The sequence below is a fragment of the Marmota flaviventris genome, chromosome 9 (assembly GCF_047511675.1).
Source record: "Marmota flaviventris isolate mMarFla1 chromosome 9, mMarFla1.hap1, whole genome shotgun sequence".
In the NCBI taxonomy this organism is placed as follows: Eukaryota; Metazoa; Chordata; class Mammalia; order Rodentia; family Sciuridae; genus Marmota; species Marmota flaviventris.
Genome location: NC_092506.1, coordinates 71,371,666 through 71,398,529, shown reverse-complemented (window position 1 = coordinate 71,398,529; position 26,864 = coordinate 71,371,666). Strand labels below are relative to the sequence as shown.

General features: G+C 37.4%; 1 protein-coding gene across 11 annotated transcripts in view; it reads left to right on the top strand.

Moving 5' to 3' along the window:
• The window catches only part of Dlg2 (discs large MAGUK scaffold protein 2), a 2,015,095-nt gene that overhangs the window by 1,699,704 nt on the left and 288,527 nt on the right, over positions 1 to 26,864 (top strand). For all 11 annotated transcript variants that reach the window (XM_071616557.1, XM_027942606.2, XM_034636731.2 and 8 more), the window contains one exon: positions 12,080 to 12,182. In XM_071616557.1, the coding sequence (XP_071472658.1) occupies positions 12,080 to 12,182 (103 nt within the window). The remainder of the gene's footprint in view (positions 1 to 12,079; positions 12,183 to 26,864) is intronic.

Sequence of the window (26,864 nt, the reverse complement as noted above, 5' to 3'; positions counted from 1 at the left end):
CATTGTGGCCAAATGAACTGAAAAGAACAATTTTGGAGGAGGGAAAGTTTTATTTGGCAATTATGGTTTCAGGGGTCTCAGTCCATAAATGGCCAACTCTGGGCTGGAAGTAAAGCAGAACATCATGTCGGAATGGCGTGTAGGAGAAAAGCAGCTCAGGGCATGGCAACAAGGAAGCAGAGAGAGATCATCAGGGACAAGATATAAACCTCAAAGACATGCCCTTGGGGACCTACTTCTTCCAGCCACAACCTACCTGCAGATAGTTACAGTCCAGTTAATCCATATCTGGGAATTAAGGCTCTCATAACCCAATCATTTTACCTCTTAAACTTTCTTGCATCTTCTCACACATGAGTTTTTGGGGGACACGACATATTCAAACCATAACATTAAGTTACTTTCCCAAGTTACCTAGAAATAACTGGTGGACTTGAGATTCAACTCAGCTTTGTCAAACTCCAAATTTTTTGCTCTTTTCCATTTTTTTATGCTGTTTTCGTAGGGTATCGTCTGGGAAAAAATCAGAGAATAACTAGAATGATGAAAGATGTAGACATTTTATTCTATAAAGGAAAATCAAGAAACACTGGCTACTGTCAAACATCAAAATATATTTTAGTAAAGATGAATGGTTAAAATTTAAACTATAGTCATACCTCTGGAAAATTTGTTAAATATACTGAAGATTGGGGGATATATAATACAAAATTAAAAAACAAAAAGGAAAGAGTAAGTGTGACTATACAACACATTTTAAAATTTTCTATTTCAAGAAATAACATACAAGGGAAAAGTTAAAATCAATAATACAAAAAAGTCCAATAATACAAATAACTGTTGCAAATATTCTTCTTGGTTTGTTATCTAAAAGGGAGTGCTCTTATTGAGTGTACACATAAATTTTTAAAAAAACAAATTAAACAAAAAATAGGCAAAATAAAGGAACATACATTTTATGTAAAAAGAAATTCAAATAACCTATAAACATATAAGATACTTAACTTCAAATAAGAAATGCAAAATACAAAAATTCAATTGTCTCCTTATCCAAATGGAAAACATCAAATGTTTCAGTATGTATAATTATTGTAAGAATATAAGGAAGTTATTATGGCTTAGATATTTGGTATCCCCCAAAAGCTCATGTATGAGAGAATGCAAGAACATTCAAAGGTGAAATATTGGGTTATGAGAGCCTTAACCCAATCAGTAAATTAATCCCTTTCAGAATGGTGGGTGTGGCTAGAAGACATGGGTCATGGGGAGCATGCCTTTGGGGATTATATTTTGTATCTTGTGAGTTGAGTTTCTCTTTCCTTCTTGGTGTGATGTCTTAACTGCTTTCCTCTACCACTCTCTTTCACCATGATGTTCTGCCTCACCTTGAGCCCCCAACAAATGGAGCCCACTGTCTATGGTCTGAGACCTCTGAAACATGAGCCCCCAAATCAACTTTTCCTCCTCTCTAATTGTTCTTGTCAGGTCTTTTGGTCACAGCAGTGAAAAGGCTGACTAAAATAGAACACACACACTACATGTGGGAATATAAGTCAGTGCTGTATTTTTGAAGGCAACTTGGCAATGTCTACCAAAATTTTATACTCATTCCCTTTGCTCAACAACTTACTGCTCAACATAATCTTATGTTTATTACAGAATTGTTTATAATAGCAAAATACTGAAGAACTGAAGTGTTCATAAACTATGCACTGGACAATTAATTGTTTTTCATTAAATATTAGAATACAACTATTCAAAAAAATGAAATCAATGTGCAGTAATATTTAATAATAAAGCTTCCTAAAATATATTAGTAGGTGGGAAAATTAAGATATTAAAAATGTGTAGATTATGGTTTTATATATATGAAATTTTTAAATTGTGTATTTTATAAACCAGCTTCTATTCATAATAAAAATAAAATAAAGAGTAGTATATAATAAGTCACCAACATAGTTACCTTTGGAAACAATAATAGAAGGTAGGAGAACCTTTTATTTTTATGTACGTACATTGTGTGCATGTACCTATTTTTTTATATCAATATGTTCCCTGGGAAACGAGATTTTATCCTATTTTTTGTTTTGTTTTTTATGAATTTCAGTATGTTTAATAAATAACCATTTTTAAATGCATAATAGCAAATTAAAAGAAATACTAGAAACACCATTTGACTTAGGAAGTCCATTTCTAGGGAATTTATCCTTCAAAAATATGTTAATGAGTGTTTGTAGTAGTGAAAAACTGGAAATGATTCTAGCCATATCAATATCATTAGGGATCTTATGGGAAAATGCTGGAACATTTACACCATTGAATACTAGCCTCCACAAAAAGGTAGAATGATATGAGCTTGTATGAAAGATATCTAAGATACATTGTTAATTGACAAGTAAAACAAAATGTTATACATTTTATATGTGATATTATATATTCTTTAATAAAAAGACAATAGTATGTTAAAATATATATATATATATGTAGAAAGAGCAGCAGCAGTAGTGATGTGGTTATAGGTGCTTATGGTGAATTTCTAAGCAGTAGACACAAAAGTGGTTACCTCTGGAAGTGGGAATGGTGAGGGGACCTTTACCTATTCTTTTATACCTTTCTGAAACAGAAATTACAAAGTATGATCATATTTTTTAACAAAACGTTAACCCTTATCATCATTTAACAAGAGATGAATTATTTTGTACAAGTAGTTTGTGTTCTTCAATTTCCTATTACGAAGGCCTGGATAATAATGGCCTTTCTCATCTCTCTGGCTACCAGAGTTCTACTTCTGACTCTTCAACAGCCTGGATGGTCTCCAACATGACTGACATGACTACCATGGAGTAGATCTGGAATTGTGTAGTTCAAGGAGGTTTTAGACTCAGATAGTCTAACCATCCCTTCCCTCTGAGATGGGAGAAAACTGAGGTTCAGGGAGGTGATATGACAGTCACTCAGCTAGTGGGTGGCATGGTCAGGTCAGCTAATGTGCTTCCCAGTGTTCCTATGTAATCCATACTCACAGGAAAGAGTTCACCAGGATAGAAGACACATAAAAGACTAGGAAAAATATAAAGCAAATAAGAAGACTTTAACAAAGTTAGGAAATTGCAGAATTGAAGATTACTGATGCTCCAGGCCTGGAAGTAGTAACCTCCACCCCTGTCTACCACTCAAATATTGAGTGGTAGAAAATAAGCTACTTATTCTTTCATGAGCTATAACAACCTGCCCTAAAAAAAGAAAGAAAGAGCAGTATGATACCACCTACAAAAATATAGTTTTGTGTAGATTAGAAAACTGGACTTACTGTTTGTTCACTTCAAGCAAAAGAACTTCTTAGGATTCTTATTCTCTGCTCCCTAACCAATGTCCCTCTTATGGAGCAGACAGAGCATTAATTATATTGTATTGACTTACTCTGAATTGATTCAAGAAAGAATTTAGTTTTGCTTCTCACTAAATTTGACTTACAGATGATTTTTCACCCTTTTAGAGTTTGGGGTTTGTTTTTTAGGTGTTCTGTTTCTCTTTCTGTATGGGCCCAGAATGGGAGTTAGCAATTGCAAAACCCCAGGCACTCTTTATTTCATTTTGTCAGAATCCATTATGGAATTCTGTATGAGAAATGGGGTGTTCAAGTTTATTTTGGAACAGAGCTCATGGCTGTCTCACCAAGCTCAGTATGACAGGACTAGGCAATTGACCAGAGAGGGGTTTGGCTGGCAGCCAGCCTATTTCCATGCAGTCTCCCCAGAACCTCATCTGAATACATTAATCTGTCAGCATGTACTTGTCTGTGTGCATTACATGTGTCTCTCTTCATTATCTTGTTTTCCTCTAATTTTGAAGGTTCTTATTTACCCTCAAAATCTAGGAAACTTACAGGGTCATAGTAAATATATCCAGTAAAATCCTCATAGACATGAATGGATAAAAATGCTTCCATCCCAGTCAGATCATGGAACCAACACAAGATGAATATTTTTATATTGCTGCTGTTTAAAAATTATTAAAACTGGGCGGCACGCTCTGGGAAACGAGGAGATAGCGACGCAGGAATACAGCGCTGCAGTTTCTGCCAGCCGTGTAAGCACCGTACTCAGGGCTGAATTCTGGGTTCGAGACGGGGGAAGGAAGCGGTCCATCTCAGTTCTCCACACCGGTCAGACCACAGAGGAGGCCAGCGGCCACCATGTTGGAAAGCTGACGTCACCATCCCTGTGTTCAACTGACCGCAGCTCATTCAGCCATAGAACAGGTAATTTCAGGCTGCCATTCGCCTGCGGCTTGCAGACAGATTGCTCGGGCTCAGTGCCTGGGTGCTTATTAGAACCTGCTCTTATCGGAGCGAACACCGAGCACGGGGCGGCCGAGTTCCGGCTCCCGGAACCGCCCTGGCCCAGGGCTGGGGAGCCTGCGGAGGCTGCTTCTTGGACCTTGCTCCTATCAGAGCATACACCGAGCACTAAGCGGCCGAGTTCCGGCTCCCGGAACTGAGCCCGCGGGGGCTGCTTCGTGGAGCCTACTCTTATCAGAGCATACACCGAGCACGGAGCGGCCGAGTTCCGGCTCCCGGAACTGCCCTGGCCCAGGGCTAGGAGCCCGCGGAAACTGCTTCTCGGTCCGGGTCCTGCTGAGGGCCGGTCAGGACTCACCCGTTGCTTTGGTTGCCCGGCAAGGGGAACGAAATGCTGCCATTCGCATAGGATACCAACATGGCAGAGATCTGATGTCATCAGAAAGCGGCGGAGGAGAGAACTTCATCAATACCAGCGGCAACAGAAACAGTTGGTCTCCTGGTAGGGGGGGTGAGGCACAGACCCGAGTCTCCTCGATTTGTCGTGGAGCCAGAGGGGAGGAGCCGGGCCGCCGCCAGTGCCCGGAGCAGGCCCAGCAGCTCGCCAGCGGGGTGACCGCGTGACCCCAATTGGAGAGGGGGCGGAGCGGAGCCGCCACCCGCGCCCGCAAGGTGGGCAGACCCGCGACCCAGTGGTACACGGGCGTGGTAGGAGGGGCAGGGCAGAGCCGCCGCCCAGCGTTGCAAGGTAAACAGACCTGTGACAGACTGGCAGGTCAGGCCCAGTGGCCTGCCAGCGTGGTACACACGTCACCCTAACTGGAGTAGGGGCAGAGCAGATCCTTCGCCCACGCCCGGATCAGGCCCTGCCGGTGTGGTGGTCACGTGAACCCAATTGGAGTGGGGGCGGAGCGAAACCGCCACCCGTGCCCGCAGGGTGAGCAGACCTGTGACCAACCTGCAGATCAGGCCCAGGGGTCCGCAGGCGTGGTAGGAGGGGTAGGGCAGATCCGCCGCCCGCGCCTGCAAGGTAGGCAGACCTGCAACAGACCGGCGGATCAGGCCCAGGAGTCTGCCGGCGTGGTACACACACCACCCTAATTGGAGTAGGGGCAGAGCAGAGTCGCCACCCGTGCCAGGAACAGGCCCAGCGACCTGCAGGCGGGGTAGCCACGACACCCCAATTGGAGTAGGGGCAGAGCAGAGCCACCACCCGTGCCTGAAAGGTGGGCAGATCTGCGACCGACCAGCGGGACAGGCCCAGTGGCCTGCCGGTACGACAGACAAGTCACCCCATTTGGAGTAGGGGCAGAGTAGAGCCGCCGCCCGCGCCTGCAGGGTAGGCAAACCTGCAACCGACCGGCGGATCAGGCCCGGTGGCCTGCCGGCGTGGTACACTCGTCACCCCAATTGGAGTAGGGGCAGAACAGAGCCGCCGCCAGCGCCCAGAACAGGCCCAGTGACCTGCCGGCGTGGTAGTCACGACACCCCAACTGGAATAAGGAGAGAGCAGAGCCGCCGCCCGCGCCTGCAGGAAAGATACGCAAGCAGTATGAAAAGACAAGGAAAGAAAGGACCACAAGCAATGCAGGTCAACGCAACTTTAGAAGAGGTAACAGCTGCAGCAGATGGAATGTCAGATAAAGAATTCAGGATATACATGCTTCAGATGATCTGGAGTATCAAGGAAGACATTAGACAGCAAAATCAGACAATGAAAGATCACTTCGACAATGAATTACACAAACAAATCCAGGAAGCAAAGGATCAACTATACAGGGAGATAGAGGTTATAAAAAAACAAACAAACAGAAATCCTAGAAATGCAGGAAGCAATAAACCAACTTAAAAACTCAATGGAGAATACTACCAGCAGAGTAGAACACTTAGAAGATAGAACATCAGACAATGAAGACAAAGTATTTCAACTTGAAAAGAACATAGACAGCTCAGCAAGACTGTTAAGAAACCATGAACAGAACATCCAAGAAATATGGGATAACATTAAGAGACCAAACTTAAGAGTCATTGGGATACAGGAAGGTACAGAGCTCCAAACCAAAGGAATGAGCAGTCTATTCAATGAAATAATACGAGAAAACTTCCCAGACTTGAAGAATGAGACAGAATCCCAAATCCTAGAAGCCTACAGGACGCCGAATGTGCAAAATCATAAGAGATCCACACCTAGACACATTATAATGAAGATGCCCAACATACAGAATAAGGAGAGAATTTTAAAAGCTACAAGAGAAAGGAAGCAGATTACATTTAGGGGTAAGCCAATCAGGATAACAGCTGATCTTTCAACACAGACTCTGAAAGCTAGAAGATCCTGGAATAACATATTTCAAACACTGAAAGAAAATGGGTTCCAACCAAGAATTGTGTATCCAGCGAAATTAAGCTTCAGGATGGAAGATGAAATTAAAACCTTCCACGATAAACAAAAGTTTAAAGAATTCGCAGCTAGAAAACCATCTCTTCAAAACATCCTCGCCAAAACATTACAAGAAGAGGAAATGGAAAATAACAATGAAATCCAACAGTGGGAGGTAGGACAGTAAAGGGGGGGAAAATAATCAAAGAGGAAAACAAACCATGTTTAGTAACAGAAATAAACAAATATGGCTGGAAGAACAACCCATATCTCAATAATAACCCTAAATGTTAATGGCTTAAACTCACCAATTAAGAGACACAGGCTAGTAGAATGGATCACAAAACAAGACCCAACAATATGCTGCCTACAGGAGACGCATTTGATAGGAAAAGACATACATAGGCTGAAGGTGAAAGGTTGGGAAAAATCATATCACTCATATGGACTTCAGAAACAAGCAGGAGTGTCCATACTCATATCAAATAAAATAGATTTCAAGCCAAAGTTAATCAAAAGGGAAAAAGAGGGACACTACATACTGCTTAAGGGAACCATACACCAACAAGACATAACAATCATAAATATTTATGCCCCAAACAATGGTGCAGCTATGTTCGTCAAACAAACTCTTCTCAAGTTCAAGAGTCTAATAGACCACCATACAATAATCATGGGAGACTTCAACACACCTCTCTCGCCACTGGACAGATCTTCCAAACAAAAGTTGAATAAGGAAACTATAGAACTCAATAACACAATTAATAACCTAGACTTAATTGACATATATAGAGTATACCACCCAACATCAAGCAGTTACACTTTTTTCTCAGCAGCACATGGATCCTTCTCAAAAATAGATCATATATTATGTCACAGGGCAACTCTTAGACAATATAAAGGAGTAGAGATAATACCATGCATCTTATCTGATCATCATGGAATGAAACTGAAAATCAACGATAAAAGAAGGAAGGAAAAAGCATACATCACTTGGAGAATGAACAATAGGTTACTGAATGATCAATGGGTTATAGAAGACATCAAGGAGGAAATTAAAAAATTCTTAGAGATAAATGAAAATACAGACACAACATATCGGAATCTATGGGACACATTGAAAGCAGTTCTAAGAGGAAAATTCATTGCTTGGAGTTCATTCCTTAAAAAAAGAAAAAACCAACAAATAAATGATCTCATACTTCATCTCAAAATCCTTGAAAAAGAAGAGCAAAACAACAGCAAAAGAAGTAGAAGGCAAGAAATAATTAAAATCAGAGCTGAAATTAATGAAATCGAAACAAAAGAAACAATTGAAAAAATTGACAAAACTAAAAGTTGGTTCTTTGAAAAAATAAACAAAATCGACAGACCCTTAGCCATGCTAGCGAAGAGAAGAAGAGAGAGAACTCAAATTACTAGCATACGGGATGAAAAAGGCAATAACACAACAGACACTTCAGAAATACAGAAGATAATCAAAAACTTTTTTGAATCCTTATACTCCAATAAATTAGAAGCTAGTAAAGGCATAGATAAATTTCTTAAGTCATATGATCTGCCCAGATTGAGTCAGGAGGACATAGACAACCTAAACAGACCAATATCAATTGAGGAAATAGAAGAAACCATCAAAAGACTACCAACTAAGAAAAGCCCAGGACCGGATGGGTATACAGCAGAATTTTACAAAACCTTTAAAGAAGAACTAATACCAATACTTTTCAAGCTACTTCAGGAAATAGAAAAAGAGGGAGAACTTCCAAATTCATTCTACGAGGCCAACATCACCCTGATACCTAAACCAGACAAAGACACTTCAAAGAAAGAAAACTACAGACCAATATCTCTAATGAACCTAGATGCAAAAATCCTCAATAAAATTCTGGCGAATCGGATACAAAAACATATCAAAAAAATTGTGCACCATGATCAAGTAGGATTCATCCCTGGGATGCAAGGCTGGTTCAATATACAGAAATCAATAAATGTTATTCACCACATCAATAGACTTAAAAATAAGAACCATATGATCATCTCGATAGATGCGGAAAAAGCATTCGACAAAGTACAGCATCCCTTTATGTTCAAAACTCTAGAAAAACTAGGGATAACAGGAACATACCTCAATATTGTAAAAGCAATCTATGCTAAGCCTCAGGCTAGCATCATTCTGAATGGAGAAAAACTGAAGGCATTCCCTCTAAAATCTGGAACAAGACAGGGATGCCCTCTCTCTCCACTTCTGTTCAACATAGTTCTCGAAACACTGGCCAGAGCAATTAGACAGACGAAAGAAATTAAAGGCATAAAAATAGGAAAAGAAGAACTTAAATTATCACTATTTGCAGATGATAGGATTCTATACCTAGCAGACCCAAAAGGCTCTACAAAGAAACTATTAGAGCTAATAAATGAATTCAGCAAAGTGGCAGGATATAAAATCAACACGCATAAATCAAAGGCATTCCTGTATATCAGCGACAAATCCTCTGAAATGGAAATGAGGACAACCACTCCATTCACAGTATCTTCAAAAAAAATAAAATACTTGGGAATCAACCTAACAAAAGAGGTGAAAGACTTATACAATGAAAACTACAGAACCCTAAAGAGAGAAATAGAAGAAGATCTTAGAAGATGGAAAAATATACCCTGTTCATGGATAGGCAGAACTAACATCATCAAAATGGCCATATTACCAAAAGTTCTCTATAGGTTTAATGCAATGCCAATCAAAATCCCAACGGCATTTCTTGTAGAAATAGAGAAAGCAATCATGAAATTCATATGGAAAAATAAAAGACCCAGAATAGCAAAAACAATGCTAAGCAGGAAGTGTGAATCAGGCGGTATAGTGATACCAGACTTCAAACTATACTACAGAGCAATAGTAACAAAAACAGCATGGTACTGGTACCAAAACAGGCGGGTGGACCAATGGTACAGAATAGAGGACACAGAAACCAATCCACAAAACTACAACTATCTTATATTTGATAAAGGGGCTAAAAGCATGCAATGGAGGAAGGATAGCATCTTCAACAAATGGTGCTGGGAAAACTGGAAATCCATATGCAACAAAATGAAACTGAATCCCTTTCTCTCGCCATGCACAAAAGTGAATTCAAAATGGATCAAGGAGCTTGATATCAAATCAGAGACATGCCATCTGATAGAAGAAAAAGTTGGCTACGATCTACATACTGTGGTGTCGGGCTCCAAATTCCTCAATAGGACACCCATAGCACAAAATTTAATAACTAGAATCAACAAATGGGACTTACTCAAACTAAAAAGTTTTTTCTCAGCAAAAGAAACAATAAGAGAGGTAAATAGGGAGCCTACACCCTGGGAACAAATCTTTACTCCTCACACTTCAGATAGAGCCCTAATATCCAGAGTATACAAAGAACTCAAAAAATTAGACAATAAGAGAACAAACAACCCAATCAACAAATGGGCCAAGGACCTGAACAGACACTTCTCAGAGGAGGACATACAGTCAATCAACAAGTACATGAAAAAATGCTCACCATCTCTAGCTGTCAGAGAAATGCAAATCAAAACCACCCTAAGATACCATCTCACTCCAGTAAGATTGGCAGCCATTATGAAGTCAAACAACAACAAGTGCTGGCGAGGATGTGGGGAAAAGGGTACACTTGTACATTGCTGGTGGGACTGCAAATTGGTGCAGCCAATTTGGAAAGCAGTATGGAGATTTCTTGGAAAGCTGGGAATGGAGCCACCATTTGACCCAGCTATTCCCCTTCTCGGTCTATTCCCTAAAGACCTAAAAAGAGCATGCTACAGGGACACTGCTACATCGATGTTCATAGCAGCACAATTCACAATAGCAAGACTGTGGAGCCAACCTAGATGCCCTTCAATAGACGAATGGATAAAAAAAATGTGGCATTTATACACAATGGAGTATTACTCTGCATTAAAAAATGACAAAATCATAGAATTTGCAGGGAAATGGATGGCATTAGAGCAGATTATGCTAAGTGAAGCTAGCCAATCCCTAAAAAACAAATGCCAAATGTCTTCTTTGATATAAGGAGAGTAACTAAGATCAGAGTAGGGACGAAGAGCAGGAGAAGAAGATTAACATTTAACAGGGATGAGAGGTGGGAGGGAAAGGGAGAGAGAAGAGAAATTGCATGGAAATGGAAGGAGACCCTCAGGGTTATACAGTGGAGGGGGTAGAGAGAGAGGAGGGGAGGAGAGGGGAGAGGTGGGGAGGGGGGATGGTGGAGGATGGGAAAGGCAGCGGAGCACAACAGACACTAGTATGGCAATATGTAAATCAATGGATGTGTAACTGATGTGATTCTGCAATCTGTGTATGGGGTGAAGGTGGGAGTTCATAACCCACTTGAATCAAAGTGTGGAATATGATATGTCAAGAAATTTGTAATGTTTTGAACAACCAACAATAAAAAATTAAAAAAAAAAAGAAAGAATTATGTGGAAAAAAAAAAAGGGGGGGAGACTGGATAACAAACAAGCATGAAATTTTATAAAGTGGTATCACAACAGTTTCCTCTTCTAACCCAGCACTGCTAATTAATAAGACCCAGTCTCCCAGTAACATCAACTAACAAGTGTGGAGTGGGTTGGTGATGAGATAGAACAGGTCACTGAGACGTTTCTGATGTATTTCTCCTTCTGGATTCTTCTTGCTGAGAATGACTTGTCTGTATGTCACAGTACTCAAAATTATAGATGCCTGCTGGAAAATTTTGCCTCATTAAGTTCTGGCCTGTGATAAGCTGCCATAATTTTATAAAAAATAAAGAAGTTAGTTATTTGGCATGCATTTTGAAATACTTAAGTAAACATGTGCATAAATTCCACTTGAATTTTTATTGAAATTGACACAAAGTGCATGCAGATTTAAAACTAACCTGGAACTGAGTTTTCCAACTTTGAAGAAGTAACTGAACCTGTTTGATTCTCAGTGTCTAGTAAAATGGGATCGGTTCATATCTCAAATAGTTGTCAAGAACATTCAATAAAAGAGTTCTTGGTATGATAGCTGGCAAATAATGCTTGGGCAATAAAATGCTTAATAAAGCATTTGTTCTTTCCCTCATCTTGGGTACCCACAATTACACTTAAGTAATGATTCAAATGTATGATATGTCAAGGTTATTGTACTGGCATGTGTAACTAATTAAAACAAACAAAAAAAGAACATAAAATTTAAAAAAATAAAATAAAATAAAAATTATTAAAACTGGAATTCGTAGAAGTAAGAAATACTTGAGTAGAAGATGAGGGGCTTTGAGGCACATGATAGTCTTAAGTAGCTTATCAGTTTGGGGATATTCCTTTCTTCTATCATAATACATATTCTATGCCTAAAATTCTCTAATTTCCTCTTTCAGGTGAATGGCATTGACCTCCGTGGAGCATCTCATGAACAGGCAGCTGCTGCATTAAAGGGAGCTGGACAGACGGTGACCATTATAGCACAATATCAACCTGAAGGTCAGTCAGAACCCAAACTTACAATGTTCTGATATGTCTCTGTGTGAAAGTGAATCCACATTACTGATCGCCTGTATTAACCATAGTCACCATCAACAATTTTTAAAGCTAACTATAGGGAAAACTTCATAATTAATGTCCAAAGAACATGAGACCCTCAATGACAAGATTAGGCAATTGGCCAAAGAAAATATCAGGAAAACATCAGGCAGTTAGGCTCATATAAAAACTTGAATTCAAATAAATATCAACCAACATCAGCTTTATTTCATTTATATTTTTATCTAATATGCATTTTTGGTCACTAATGGATACTATAAAGACAATTTAGATTTATGAAGCAAGGGATAGATATTTCATTTATACAAGTAGACTATATTCTCTCCTTGTGGCATTAATTTAGTTCTCATGAACACTACTATGGTTTAGATGTCCCCTTCCCCCTCTTTTCTGCTATACTGTTCCTTGTTTGGAATAAATCACTGCAAAAACTGAGACTTGGTAAGATGGCATTGTCATCAGTTGGATTAGCCAACTAAAAATTGATAAGATATCTGAAACTGGATTAGCTATACCCTGCTCTTTCATTTATTTAAACTTCTGTTTATGTGTTCAGAATGAGGCTCAACAAGACAACTGGGATATTACTTCTTGTATGATTTATTTCTTAGAAAATTCATTTATAGATTGCTTTCTGGCTAGTAAAACATACTAAGCACATTCTGTACTCCTGTGGACTAGACCTTGTAAAAAAAAAAAAAAAAGAACATGGCTTCTGTCTTCAAGAAACGGAGTTGATTGTTTTTGTTTTGTGGTTAGCAGAGAGAGTTTTAAACACCTGAAAATGAGAGTTGAAAATGTCATTAAGGAGGAGCCTCTGTGCTTGTGGGTGTCAGGTGCTCCTTTGGTCTTTTCAAATGATTATTAACTTCATCGCCTGTTTGGAAGACTGAGGCTTGTGTCTTGCCTGTAGCAATTTAGGTTTTATTATCTATTATGGTGGCCAATTTGCATATGCAGAACAGGATAAAGAAAACATTTTCTTCAATGTGTATGTTAGTATGTTACCTTTATTTCTTCCTTTATAACTGACTTTAGAATTAGAATTTGCAAGTAAGTTCTACAAAATTTTTTATAAATATTTTGTCCTATTGGCCTATGACACATATGGCTAGACCACTGGTGGAAAGATTTGTGATGGTCAGAGATGGATGATGCCAGCGACCATGGAACGTGCTCTTCCCGGACAGATTTGGGAAGTCTTTTTACTTCTTAAATTTTAGTACATCTTTTTTTCAAATAAAAGTAAAGCAAATATTATAAGACAGAAAATGAAAATAACTGACTTAATACCATTTGATTAACAGATTTTACATCATATAGAGTAAGAACTTTTTCACTGGAAGCCTCCATTTCCTTCATTGCTGTTTTCTGTCAGTTTCTAACACTATGCCCTTCCCTATACCCTGGGACATGGCGTAAAAGTTTTGTCCTTGACTGCTTTCCTATATCTGAATATTTTATCTTAAATAAGTCTGCAGATTGATAAAGTGATTAGAACTATAGAAGGTCTTAAGAGTGGTCAAATAACCATGAAAACAATGATTCCAGGTTTTGAAGTTTACAATAAAAGACAAACATGTTCTCATTCTATCAGTATAAATCCTCAACTTTTTACAGAAACTTTCTGTAGCTTGGTTTCCTTAAGCAATATACTTAATTTGGATAATGTGCTGTACTTTATCAAGATGCCTATTCTAAACATGTTTTATAAATCACATAATTGGCTTTAAAGTGCTCTAAAGAAACCTGCAAATAATAACAGCAAACTTCTTTCAGAATGCCAAAATACAGATTTTTTGAATTTACAAAATGACTTCCCTATTGTAATAGTCTGTAGTCTAATTTGTCACTACTTTAAATCAGTTGAAAATGTAGTAAAAGAAAAATGAAGCAATCAGTTTTATTCTCCCCTTTTCAAACTTTATGTGTAACCAAGCCTTAATTGAACTATTGTTCAGACTGGAAAATTGATTGTTTTGGTCATGTAGGACCATTTAAATTATATAACATCTCTTGGAAATAATTTACTTTTGAAATAACAAGTGAAATGAAAACTGTTTTGTGAGATTTCATCAGAAAATTCTCATCAGAAGCCAGGCGTGGTGACTGGGCACACACCTATAATCCCATTATACATTATTGTCCCCTGTACTAGGGAGACTGAAGGAGGAGGATCACAAGTTCAAGGTCAGTCTCAAAATATCTTAGCAAGAGTCTGTCTCAAAATCAAAAAATGAAAGGGCTGGGAATGTAGCTCAGTGGTAAAGCACCCCTGGGTTCAATCCCCAGTATGAAAAGAAAAAAATCTCACTAGCTTTCTTTCATTTGCACCAGTGTCGTTACTCTTATGGTAATGCTGAAAGAAGATTTTGATGACATCTCTTTCCATATGGTCAATGGCAAAGCTTCCAGAAAATACGTTTTTCAGCCAACTTCAAATGCTTTATCAGGAATTCTGTAAATGCTTTCCCCAATATTACCGATTATTTAGAAAAATTTACCTTCTACCCCAAATAATGTAGCATTTGTATTCATCTTCAAGGAATTTTTAAAATTTTTTTGAGGAGAAAGGACCTTTATACATTTACTAGAGATCAGTTCCTGAAGACGCATGACCAAATTTTATGATAATGTCACTATTTTTAAGAATCAAGAAATATCAGAGAAGGGATAAACTTGCAGGGGTCAGAACAGTGCAATAGTACTTTGTGGAAATATGGGAATGAGGGCTGACTTGAAAACAGATGAGATTTCTGTTTAAGATAGTAGAAAGAATATCTTGTTTAAGATTGTAAGCTCCATGTATGCAGACACCATACCTGGATTTTGTTCACTGACAGAACTGTATCTAGCCTTATAATTGGTATTTCTTAAAGAGCTGCTGAACTAATGGGTAAAAGTTTAGCATACCTCAGTACTTAAGTTTCCACTTGATGGGAATTAAAGATTAAAGAGATTCTTCATTTTTACTTACTTGCTCTTTTCATTTTTGTTTGAAAGACAGAAATTAATTGCTAAATAAATGTATGTTACAAAATATGAAACTATTTCCAATTGTTATGTTTTCACAGTGTTTAGCACATTTTAAAAAATAAGTAATATTGTAATATATGTTTATATATTACATTTATGTACATTATTATACTAGAGCAATAAATGACTTCTTTGTCAAGTTTCACTCTGCCAAGTGAGGCAGAAATTATGCATGCGTTTGCTTAAAATAAGCTTGGTCCTGGTTGTCTGCATACTCTATCCATCATCAATCTTATTTAATGTGTAGTTCAATGTAGTAGAATTAAATCCAATTTGAAAAATCTCATACAATTGGTGTTTCCCTCTGGTGGTAGGACTGAAATTCATTTTGCCACCTTTTGAAATTCAGTTGTGTAGTGTGCTTACTTTGAAATTAATATGTGTTAGGTTAAAAATAAGAAAATACTGAAGTTTTTTTTTTCCTTTTTTCTTTTTTGAGACCCTATATATGATATGTCAGGAATGATTCCATTAAGCATTACAAGGAACCAGTATCTGTAAAAACTTGAACTTTCCACATTCAGTTAGTGAAGTTACTCAGTATCACTTCACACTAGGAAACACAATGCCCTATATACTCGCACGCACACACACTTATGAACGCACTTGCCCATGCACACATAGCCTTCCAGTCACCTTCTCCCACTGTTTCAGAATTATCTTTCTAAAAGACATGACCCCACGGTGTCTCTGTGCACAACCCCCTGCCCTTCCCACACCCGTCCCTGTAAATCACACTAGCACCCAGAGCTTTGTCCTTTTTCACCTTTCCTTATTGCAGGAGCCTACTACCTGCTCCCACACTTAGTTCTGAACTGCACATATCTGTGCCTTTTCTTCATGGGTTCCTCTACCTGGAATGTTTCTGTTCTCCCTTTTCACCTGCATGGTTCCTAGTCATCTTGAGGACCCTCAGATTTCAATTCTCTATGAAGCCAACTTTAATCTTCTCAGTCATGTTGATTGATTCTTTCTCTGAGTTCCCCAGACATTGTTTTCAGACACCTGGTACATTCCCTTATCAAGATCTGCACATTTCTTCATTCAAGTAAGCTCCTACAGAGCAAGGAGCCTTCTATCACTCATTTTATCTCTTCTGTTAATTTGCTCAATACAAATTTGACTACACTTTATTAATGTATTATTAAGTTAGTCTCCCCTTGTTTTAGAATATTGCAGTATAATAGCAATATAATAGTTTCAGTGTTTTAACAAGCAAATATTAATAATAAGTGTTTAAGAAATGTTTGTTGAATAAATATTGAATGAAGACCTGGAGTTTTTATATTTTATGCAGAAATAGTAAATGAATCTCTGGGTTGGACATTTGGTGTTGGTGTTGATAGAGTTTTTAAATGGTGCCTTTTAGCTTTTCAAAACCTTTAGTGACCCTGATAGATGAACTCCCTTTCTACTACACTGCAGAAAATCTATAGGTTTTTGCTTTGTAATATAACACACACACACACACACACACACACACACACAGATTATTAAAGCCCTAACATTTTTTTAAGCTTGTGAAAGCCAGTTTTTTTTAGTACCATCAATGAATTAAAAATACTTTGTTTATGACATAATTACATATTTGTCAAAAAGGATCTAATAGTATTCTCCTGGCTAAGATCAGGGCAAATATTTACAATATTCCTTGCCTTCTCATATAATAACTACTATATTTAACATGAGTTAACTGACTAGTGTTGAAATTATAAAGCACTAGAAGTTCACTTGAAATATCATGTGGACAATAAAAATTACTGAATAAAGTGCAAAATAGAAACAATTAATTGCTAAGCTGTCCCTATGAAGATAACTAATATCTTTTTGCCTCTAATCTGACTACTCAGAGTAGTCAGAATGGACTGCAGGAGAGCAAAAGGGTAAGGTCACCTCAGCAAGCAATATCTACATCAGCAGACAGCAGAGGGGCCTGATTTTCTTTGCTTTTTATTCTTTTTGTTTATTTGTTCCTTTTAGTTATTCATGGCAGTAAAGTATATCTTGACATATGTGTACAAACATGGAGTATATCGTTGTCTAATTAGGATCCCAGTCTTGTGGTTGTACATGATGTGGAGTTTCACTGTGGTGTGTTCACATATGTACATAGGAAAGTTATGTCAGATTCATTCTACTGTCTTTTCTATCCATATTCCTCCCGCTTCCCTTCATTCCCCTTTGTCTACATTGAACTTCTATTCTTCCCCTCACTCCCGCTTGTTGTGTGTTAGCATTTGCATATCAGAGAGAACATTCAACCTTTATTTTGGGGGATTGGCTTATTTCACTTAGCATGATGGTCTCCAGATTCATCGTTTACCAGCAAATGTTCTTGCCTTTTATTCTTTAATTTGGGTATTTGAGATTCTTTTAAAAGAAAAACACAAAGGACAATATTGATTATTGCCTGCAGACTTATAAGTACAGTCTGTTTTATGGAATTATGGCAGAAGGATGATGTGGTTTTGCATTTATACATTCATTCAATCAATAGGTATTATTTTCTGAACACACACTGTGCTTTAGTCAGTGATTAGGGAAATAATAAGCAGTGAACCAAAGCAGGTCCTCTCAAGTATCAAATGTGTCATATGAGTGTTAAGCAGTACAAAGAAATATGAAGCAGAGTAAAGATGATAGTGACAGAGGAAATATATAGTGGCCAGAGAAAAGTATGCTAATTAGAGGAATTTTGAGCAAATATCTGAAAGAAATAAGGGAGTAAGCCATACAGGCAGCTGGGAGAAGAAATGAATCATTCTAGTCTTGCTCTACCAAGTGTAGTCCATGGGACAGCAGCAGAGACAGGTATTAATGAAAACTTCTTATAAATGCAAAATTTGGAGTCCTAATCCAGGCCAATAAGCCATAATCTTTATCTCATCAAGATGTCCAGGTGATTTGTATGCTCGTTAAAGTTTGAGAAGTAGCAGCTGCGGTTGTGGCTCAACAGTAGAGCGCTCACATAGCACATGCAAGGCGCTGGGTTCCATCCTCAGCACCACATAAATATAATTAAATAAAACAAAAGAATAAAAAAATATTTGAGAAGTACTCTAGTATGCTTCAGAACCATGTAAAAATTGTCATTGTCACTATTGGGTTTGACTCCCTCTATCTGGAGCATTGGCACATGAGACTGTGTACTAGAGTTGATTTATGACATGTGGCAGCTAATTATTGGTCATGGCTCATTTGTTTCACTAGGGATGCATAGGTTGTTCTTGAGGTAATTTAGGAAGCTGTGTGTCATTGAGTTCTACTTTGCCTTGTCCTCCCCTTTAAATACAGACTAACAAACAAATTCATATCTTTCTATAAGACCTCTGAGATCCTGAACGTGTTCAGGCTTCATTCTCTTTAGCATAGCCTCTCTCATAGCTAAGTAAAGAAGTAGTAAGTGAGGTAAGGTAAGAATGAATCCCATCACGTTAGATGCTTCTGTGAACCAAGAGAAAGTCCTTTGGGCATCACTCTAAAATATCTTTGAGTAACTTATTATTTTTAAAAACAAATTCATATAAATAATCTTTTTTAACTTCTTGTAAGTTGTAAGGCTAATTCTAATTTTTTTTTAAAGTACATCTTCCTTTCAACAATAAATGAAACTTTGATCTGATTTGGGGTAACCACTTACTTAGAGCTTAAACCACAGTTAGATGCAATGGCATATTTCTCTGTGGGGTCGAAGATATAATGAACACTTAAAATAAATATGTAATTTAGGCCTGAAGAACAAGACACCTGTACCTGAACGTTCTCAGAAATGTGAGTACATACACCACCCAAGAAGCTTATTTACAATGCAAAACATAGTGCTTTATTTAAATCAACATCTATGCAGGTTTATGCATATGAATGAGCAGCTGTGGCATGTTGAAATATTTTTTCAAGGCAAATAACTGCATCTTAAATGCCCAGGCAAGATTTGCTAAGTCCAGCTGTGAATCTTGGTCAAAAATTGCACCAGCACCATCAGGGAACATTTAAAATGAGATTTTTGAAGGGAAAGTCCTGTGTCAGACTCTGGACTGGGAGAGAGTTTCCTAGAGCAAACTCTTATTATGTGACCTTGTGCTATTTCATCGTTAAGAGTTTGTTTTCTCACCTATTTTTTTTAAATGGTTAGGGTAGGAAAGGTACTTTCATAAGAACTCATACACTTATTAAACTTTAAATTTAAGCTTAAAAAATCTGGTGGTATAGAAGCATAAGTTTCATTATTTTTTTAATGCATGAGAAGAAATGAATACACAATTTAATTAACTTGATGGCTTCTGTATAGTTTAACTAGAATCACTAAAAAATAAAAACTAAAAGTTGTAAGAATCCTTAAAGATCATCTTGTCTGGTTTCCTCATTTTACACATGGTGGGGAAATAAAGTTCATCAGCACCCAAATAGGAAAGCAATTCAGTATCTTACTATTGTCATATTTACTGGAGTTAAGGGTAGCTGAACCTTAATTCTTTTAATTAACTATAGCCATTGATGAAGGGTTAAGACTTAAACATATTATAATCTAGTAGATATAAAGGGGTTAAAAATTCTCTAGGGAGCTGGGCTCCGTGGTGGACGCCTGTAATCCCAGAAGCTTGGGAGGCTGAGGCAGGAGGACTGCAAATTCAATACCAGTCTCAGCAAAAGCAAGGCACTAGGCAATTCAGCGAGACCCTGTTTCTAAATAAAATACAAAATAGGGCTGGGGATGTGGCATAGTGGCTGAGTGCTCCTGAGTTCAATCCCCAGGACACCCCCCCCACACAAAAAAACAAATTCTCTAGGAGACTTAAGGCTTTCTAATGTACACAACTTGACTCTTTCTATCTTGTTACTGTTATTAAATGTTATTGTTCTTGTATCACAGTTGAATTATGTATTCATGAAATTATTAAATATGTAAGGAATTATTTTTAATTAGAAAATAGTCATAAACCTAGAAATACTAATACTTAAATAAATAGTTGAATTTAGTATAATTTTCTTTTTCCCCATCCTAAGCTCTTCCGTAACACCCTTTAATCATCCATCCATCTGTTCACTCATCTATCCATCATCAATCAGTTCATCCTTAGTGATGCTTTGCATTGCCAAATACCAGATTTCTTTGAAGTTTCATCAATTCTGGCTTAATTAATCTGAATGGCATAATGTAATTTTTACTGAATTAGTAAAGAATCTTAAATAAAACTTCATATGAAACTGGGATTTTTTGCTTAGCCATGTCTTTCTCCAAGATCCTCAACAGATAATGCCTCTACCAGCAGCCAGAAATCTTTTCCCAGCCACCTTCTAATTGCTTTTGTGTTATCCCCAATCTCCATCTAACATGTAACTCTAAAGAATATAACCCAAAAAAAGATGATTTCTGCTTGTGGAGTCTGCAGATTCATGGAAGGTTCTTTCCAGATACCTTAATGATGATGCGGCATTCCTTCTCCTATGCCCAAACCCCAGTTTGAAACTTGAACAATGTAATGAGAATAAAAAGCAGGTATCATTTCATGACTCTTATAAAACTTTATTGACCTCATTGTCTATCTTTAGAATGTTATATGTCAAACTCATATCAAAGGGGTTAAAATTTTGTGAGATTTTTAATTATTTGGGGGCTCTCTTGGCACCTAATGACATAAGTCTCTTAATACTGGAAGCAACCTGTGCTTTCCTGTGCTAGAGACATTTTTACAACCATCCATACCTACCATTAGCAATACCCAAATCAAATTCATGGAAGTAAAGGTTCCTTATCTTATTCTCAACTGTACCAGTTTTGCAAAATGAACAGGCCTCACTAGCTAACCCCTTCATTTTATACAGAATTTCAGGATGTTAGAAAACTGTAAAAGAATGTTCCAGTACACAAGCAGAAGAGCAAAATAAATCAAGGGAGGTTAAAAATACCTATGAATTTCATTCCATTTTCTCGATGCTCCATTCTGCATTTTTTTGAATATTCCCCTACTTAAGCCAGTCTTCAGATTTAATAGAGAGGAATGAGGCATTTTTCTTCTCCTGTTCCTGACTCTGCAGCTAATGCTTTATTGACCAAGTCACATTACTTTTCTGAACATTGATTCCCTTGGTTGTTGGTTAAGATGTTTGAGAGATAATTCTCAGGGCTGTTTTCTGCTGACATTATGTAAAATTAAACTTACCATGTCTTCTAATTAAAACGTGTCATCAAAGAACAATTATTCCAAGCAGGTAATTTCTAAATATCCTCCTTTTATTTCATACATATTAAACACATAAAAATTCTGCTTTCACCCACTTAGAGGGAGGAAAAGATTTGTATTTGTGTAAATAGGATTTAAATCCTTCAATAATGGTTTTAAGTTCAATTCAGGTAGAAGCACTTATTGCTTGTTGGGGGTTTTAAGATTAACAACTTACTGTGCATATTCTTTTTGTTTATAGATCCATTGTTGCCTATATCTTATCAGAGTAACAAAATAAAGTGCAATTGCTAGGCTTGGAAATACATTTATTGAGGCTAAAATGAAGTAATATGAAAAAATCAATTTCAGAAAATCAAGGATGCAGAAAGCTGAAATAGTGGAAATACCGTGAAGTCTGAAAATCACAAATAGTAGCAGCTTTAGTATAGAAAATCCAAGCCCAGGAAATGTAAAATATTCATTGTTTATGTACTTTATAGATTCCTAATTCAAACAGGATTTCTGATAGACTCATTGGATGAGTCTATAAAAGGTAAAAGTATCTAAATTGTACTTTGGTTTAAAACAATCTTCTTGAATCCCTCTCAGTTTCATTAAACTCATCGTATACCCCCACTGCTAAGGATAATTTGCTTCATTAATAAAAAGTTGCTGACACATTGGGAAAATTAAGTAATAGCAGGACAAAATTCATTCAGTCTTCATTCAGCTAATAATTATTAAATGTTTCCAATGAGTGACATGATGCTTTGGATATTGGAGCTAGAAGGATAAGCAAAATAGATGTGGTTCCTGCCTGAGTGGATCTGCAAGCAGCCAAGCAAAACCACACCAGTGAATTACACAAGCCGAGCTGAGCTCTCTAGAAAAAAAAAAAAAAATAGATCTTGGAATTAGACTCAGAACACACAAAACCAGACCAAAAAAAATACCCTGACCTACCTAGATTAGAGGTTCGAGAAGGATATAATACTTTTTTTCATCTGAACAGTGAGCAGGCATCGATTTGTCAAAGCACAGCAGGAGTTGTAAGGAAGATTATTTCAGAAGGGAAAGGTGTATGAAATCATCCTAGAAAGAGAGGATGGTGCAATGGAGGAACTGGCAGCAAACCACAGAAAGTGGGAGAAACACTGTAAGGAAGCAGAAGAGAGAGACCAGGTCAGTCCCTCCAGACTGTACAGACATTTGGCCCATTCTCCTGGAACCAATGAGAGGTCTTTGAAAGGTTTTTAAGCCCAGGAATGGCAGGATCAGACTTATTCTTTAAGACGATGTCTCCAGCTGCTGACCAGAGGGCACTGAAGAATCTGGAGAAGGACCACAGGAGCCCCCTTATCTGTCATGAATACATTCTAAGGTCCCTAGTGGATGCCTGAAACTATGGATAGCTTTGAACCATACCCACAGTGTTTTATGCACATACCTAACTGTGACAGAAGAAAAGTAAAAGATCCACAACAAATAATAAAATAAAACAAGTATAACTATTACAATATAAAAATAGAACAAGCATAACAAAAGTCATGGGATTATCTCTCTCTCAAAATGTCTTAATTCTTCATTGTATGAAAGCAATATTTTTGGACTATGGTTGAGCATGGATAATTAAAACTGCAGAAAGAAACCTTGAATAAAGGACATTATGGCAGTTGATGGTCTTGGTGAGAAATAGTGGTGGTTAAACCAAAGTGGTGGCAGAATAGGGAGAAAGAAGTAGACTCAGGAAGAAAGTGGTTTATACATTAAATAGACACAAAAATTGGCTTGTTAGAATACATAAATTCATCCAAACCATTAAATCATAGCAAGACATTATTGACTAGTTTCTCCTTTGGAGAAAAGCTCTGTAGCCTTATTCCCTTGAACAGTGCCTGGCTCCTAACAGACATTTAATAAATGTGGAACAAATGAAAATAAAATGAACGATGCCAATGGATAACTATCATTTTATGGGAACTCTCTTCAATATTTTTATTTTAGCAAAAGCAGGGTAAATAATAGATGAGAGAAAAAGAAAAGCAAAGAAAGGAAGATAGTTGGAAGAAATAAAATAATTAAAACTAGCAGGTATGTATTCCTGATGATATTCTAAAATCTCCATACATGGGAACTCAAACTTCACAAATATTATAGGTTCTATTGTTTTTCCCATTTTATAGATGAGGAAACTGAGACCCAGAAAGCATCAGTGGTTTTCCCAAGGTCATACAACTGACTAGTAGAGGCAGAAAAACTCCAGAGCAACCAGCACACTTAACTGATACTCATAGAAGAAAGGAAAAGAAAACAGATCAAGCAATGATAAATGGGTTGGACAGAGAGAAATGGAAAGGGCTAGAATGGATGTTGGATGTGGAGAAAACAACAAAGGACAGAAATGACAATAGAGGGGTCAGAGGGGACAAATGGGTAGGGAAATAGGAGGGTTTGGGCAGACAGGGTTGCAAGCTTAGTGCTCAGTTGTGATTGAGAATGGAGACAGGCCTACTTGGAATAGGCCCCGGACAGAGGAACACATATGGACTTTGGAGGCAAGTTTATTCTTTTTAAAAAAAAATTGTTGTTGTGGCTTTTTGGAACATGGGCATCTTCGGCCTGCAGAATGGATCTGAGAATAGTTATGGTTACAAACTGGCATCAAGGCAGGCAGAGGACTCAGCACTCACCAACCATGAGGCCTTAAGTGAATCACCACCTCTCAGTGCCTACGTGCGTTCACCTATAACATAGGGGCAATCATAGGTACCTTCCAAAGTTGTAGAAGAATTGGAAAAATGGGTGTAGAATGTTTGGAAAGTAATAGGCCATCCATAAATGACAGCTAGTTTATAATAGTTGATAATAAGCATGTTGGAGTAAACGCCATGTTTCCCTCTGCTCTGTGAGACCTTTGCACGGCACTTCGAACCATCCCTGAGAGGGTCGGAGAACTTCACAGAGTTTGCGAAGCAGCCATGAAATCAGATAGCTATGGTTCAAATCCCAGATCCATTACTAATAGCTGTATAGCCTCCTACACATTACTTTACCTCTTAGAATCTTGTTCTTTTTCTGTAAAATGAAGATTCACACCTACCTCTCAGAATGACTCCTGAGGATTACATGGAGTGCATGTATAATGCCACATATAGCTCCTGACAGATCTCAGTAAGTGGGAACTAGCATTATTATAATAATTATCTGATATCCTGTTGTGTGGTTATTATATGGAGAGAGAACAAAATAAACCCAGAGGGAAAAAGAAAATTGAGACGACCCTGAGAGGCTATTACAGGCATTTAGGAGATTCTTCCAGTAACAAACTGATGTGGAGATAGCACCCTGTGTAGAAGAGTCTTGGGTTCCAGCAGAGGAATGACAAGAGCAAGGGAGAAGAGAACAAAAGAGTCAACCTGGGCCCTGGCCACCACTCCTGCCAGGCTTTGGTTTTCATGCTTTGCCCTGGACACATGAAGCAAGAATTCCAGCAACAAAACACAGTTTGGGAGCTATTGAACAGAAAGCAAGAAAATCTTTTCAAATTAAGATATTTATGTAGTTAGGGCCTAAAAAAGTCACAAGCTCAGTTACTTTTCTACTAGAAGGTGACTCCAAGAGCTCATCATCAGATTTTTTATCTTGACTGCTATGTCTTCACATGCCTAGAACAGGGGCTGACACATTGTGAGCCTCAATAAGTATGTGTAGAATAAATAAATGAGTTAAACAAATGTCCTTGCTTTGCAGTTTTTTTTGGAACTGCAGGTGGCAAAATAAATTCATCCTCACCGAAATGCCTGTTGAGTAAGCTTAGGAAACTAGAATTCCCAAACATTGGTCTCTGGGTTAGGAGGTCAGCTCAATGAGAGAGCACTTGCCCAGCAAGGCTAAGCCCCCCCCCCCCAAAAAAAAATCTGATATTAAAGCCAAAAAAACTAATTGTTCTATGAGAGTAGATCTTAGGTTTCCATGAATAATTCTGATATTGATGTCAACCAGACTGACTAAACACAAAGACACTCTTCATTTTACTTTGGTGGGAAAACAGAAAATTAAGCAAATGAACCTACAAGTGGCGTTGAGAAATTTTTAGTCTGGGAGATATTAAATTAAATATCAGCTATCACATATATAAGACTGTAGTTTTTGAAGAGCTTTCACATGCTTCTCAATGTATCCACAGAACAGTTGTTCTTCCCCAAGAGGTGAAGAGACTGGTGAAGCCCAGTGAAGTTAAGAGATTTTCCCAAAGTCATGCAACCAGACATTTCTATAAGCTGAACCTGCACCCAGATGCTCTGACTCCATTCTTTGTGCATCATACTCTTATATAATTCTTCTATCCAAATAAGAATAATTGAACCAATGTAGACTTCTCAGGCTTTCCATAAGTTTACTAAACAAACATACTTAGAGAAAATAGTTGCTTGTTAGTATTAATATTAGTATGTTGAGTAAATGTTTGGTCATACATAATTTTAAACTTTTAAAAAATGATAATATAATCATGAGTTCAAAAAATCAAAATAATATTAAAAGGAAGTGAGAAGTCATACTTAAACTTTATCTTCATTGACTCTCTTTCTTCTTGCCACTGTAAATACTCATTTAATTAATAAGACATTTATTTAAATAAAATCTGGAACTGAGACCATAAAGGAATATAAATAAATCGTATTGACAGTGATAAGAAAATATAGTCAATAGGAGAATGCATAAGACCCTGAAGAGCTAAGGAGGAAAATTTATTTCTTAGTTTACTTATCATGGATACCTCTTCTTTATGCTTTTTAATATTTCCCCAAATCAGAAATTATTGATAAATGTTAGATTTTCTTTCAATGTGACTATTATAATTCCTAAAGTACTGAAAATTGCCAAGGGATTGCAGGTTCCAAAAGAAAAGTTCATTTACTTGTTCTTCATTAACTGGAATGTTTTTTTAGGAAAAAAAAAAATGGAACATTTAGTATCCTTTAAAGAGGTCACAGGAGTCTAAAGAGATGTGAAATCAAGGTTAAAGCCACCCCATTACCTTAGAAACATGGGCAAGACTTAACTAGTTTCACATAGTAGACATCTTCATATAAGGATTTTCAAAATTCTTTATTATTTAGTAGTACATAAGTCTTTCTTTCTTTGTGGTTACTCAGCCATAGCCTCATAGAAGCTCATGGGCCTTGATTCTGATTTCAGGTTGGCTAATGGCTCTGTGAACTTGAGCAAGTCATTTCACATTTCAGAGTTTATGTGATGACTCTGAAGGGTTTAGTGCTGATTTGACTATTGACTACTACATAACACACATTCCTCCAGAGCACTTTTTCCAATAAACAGATATAACATAATAAAAAAAGACCTTATAAATTATTGATTTGATTTTTTTCATAATATAATTATCACATCCCATTTTAGCCAA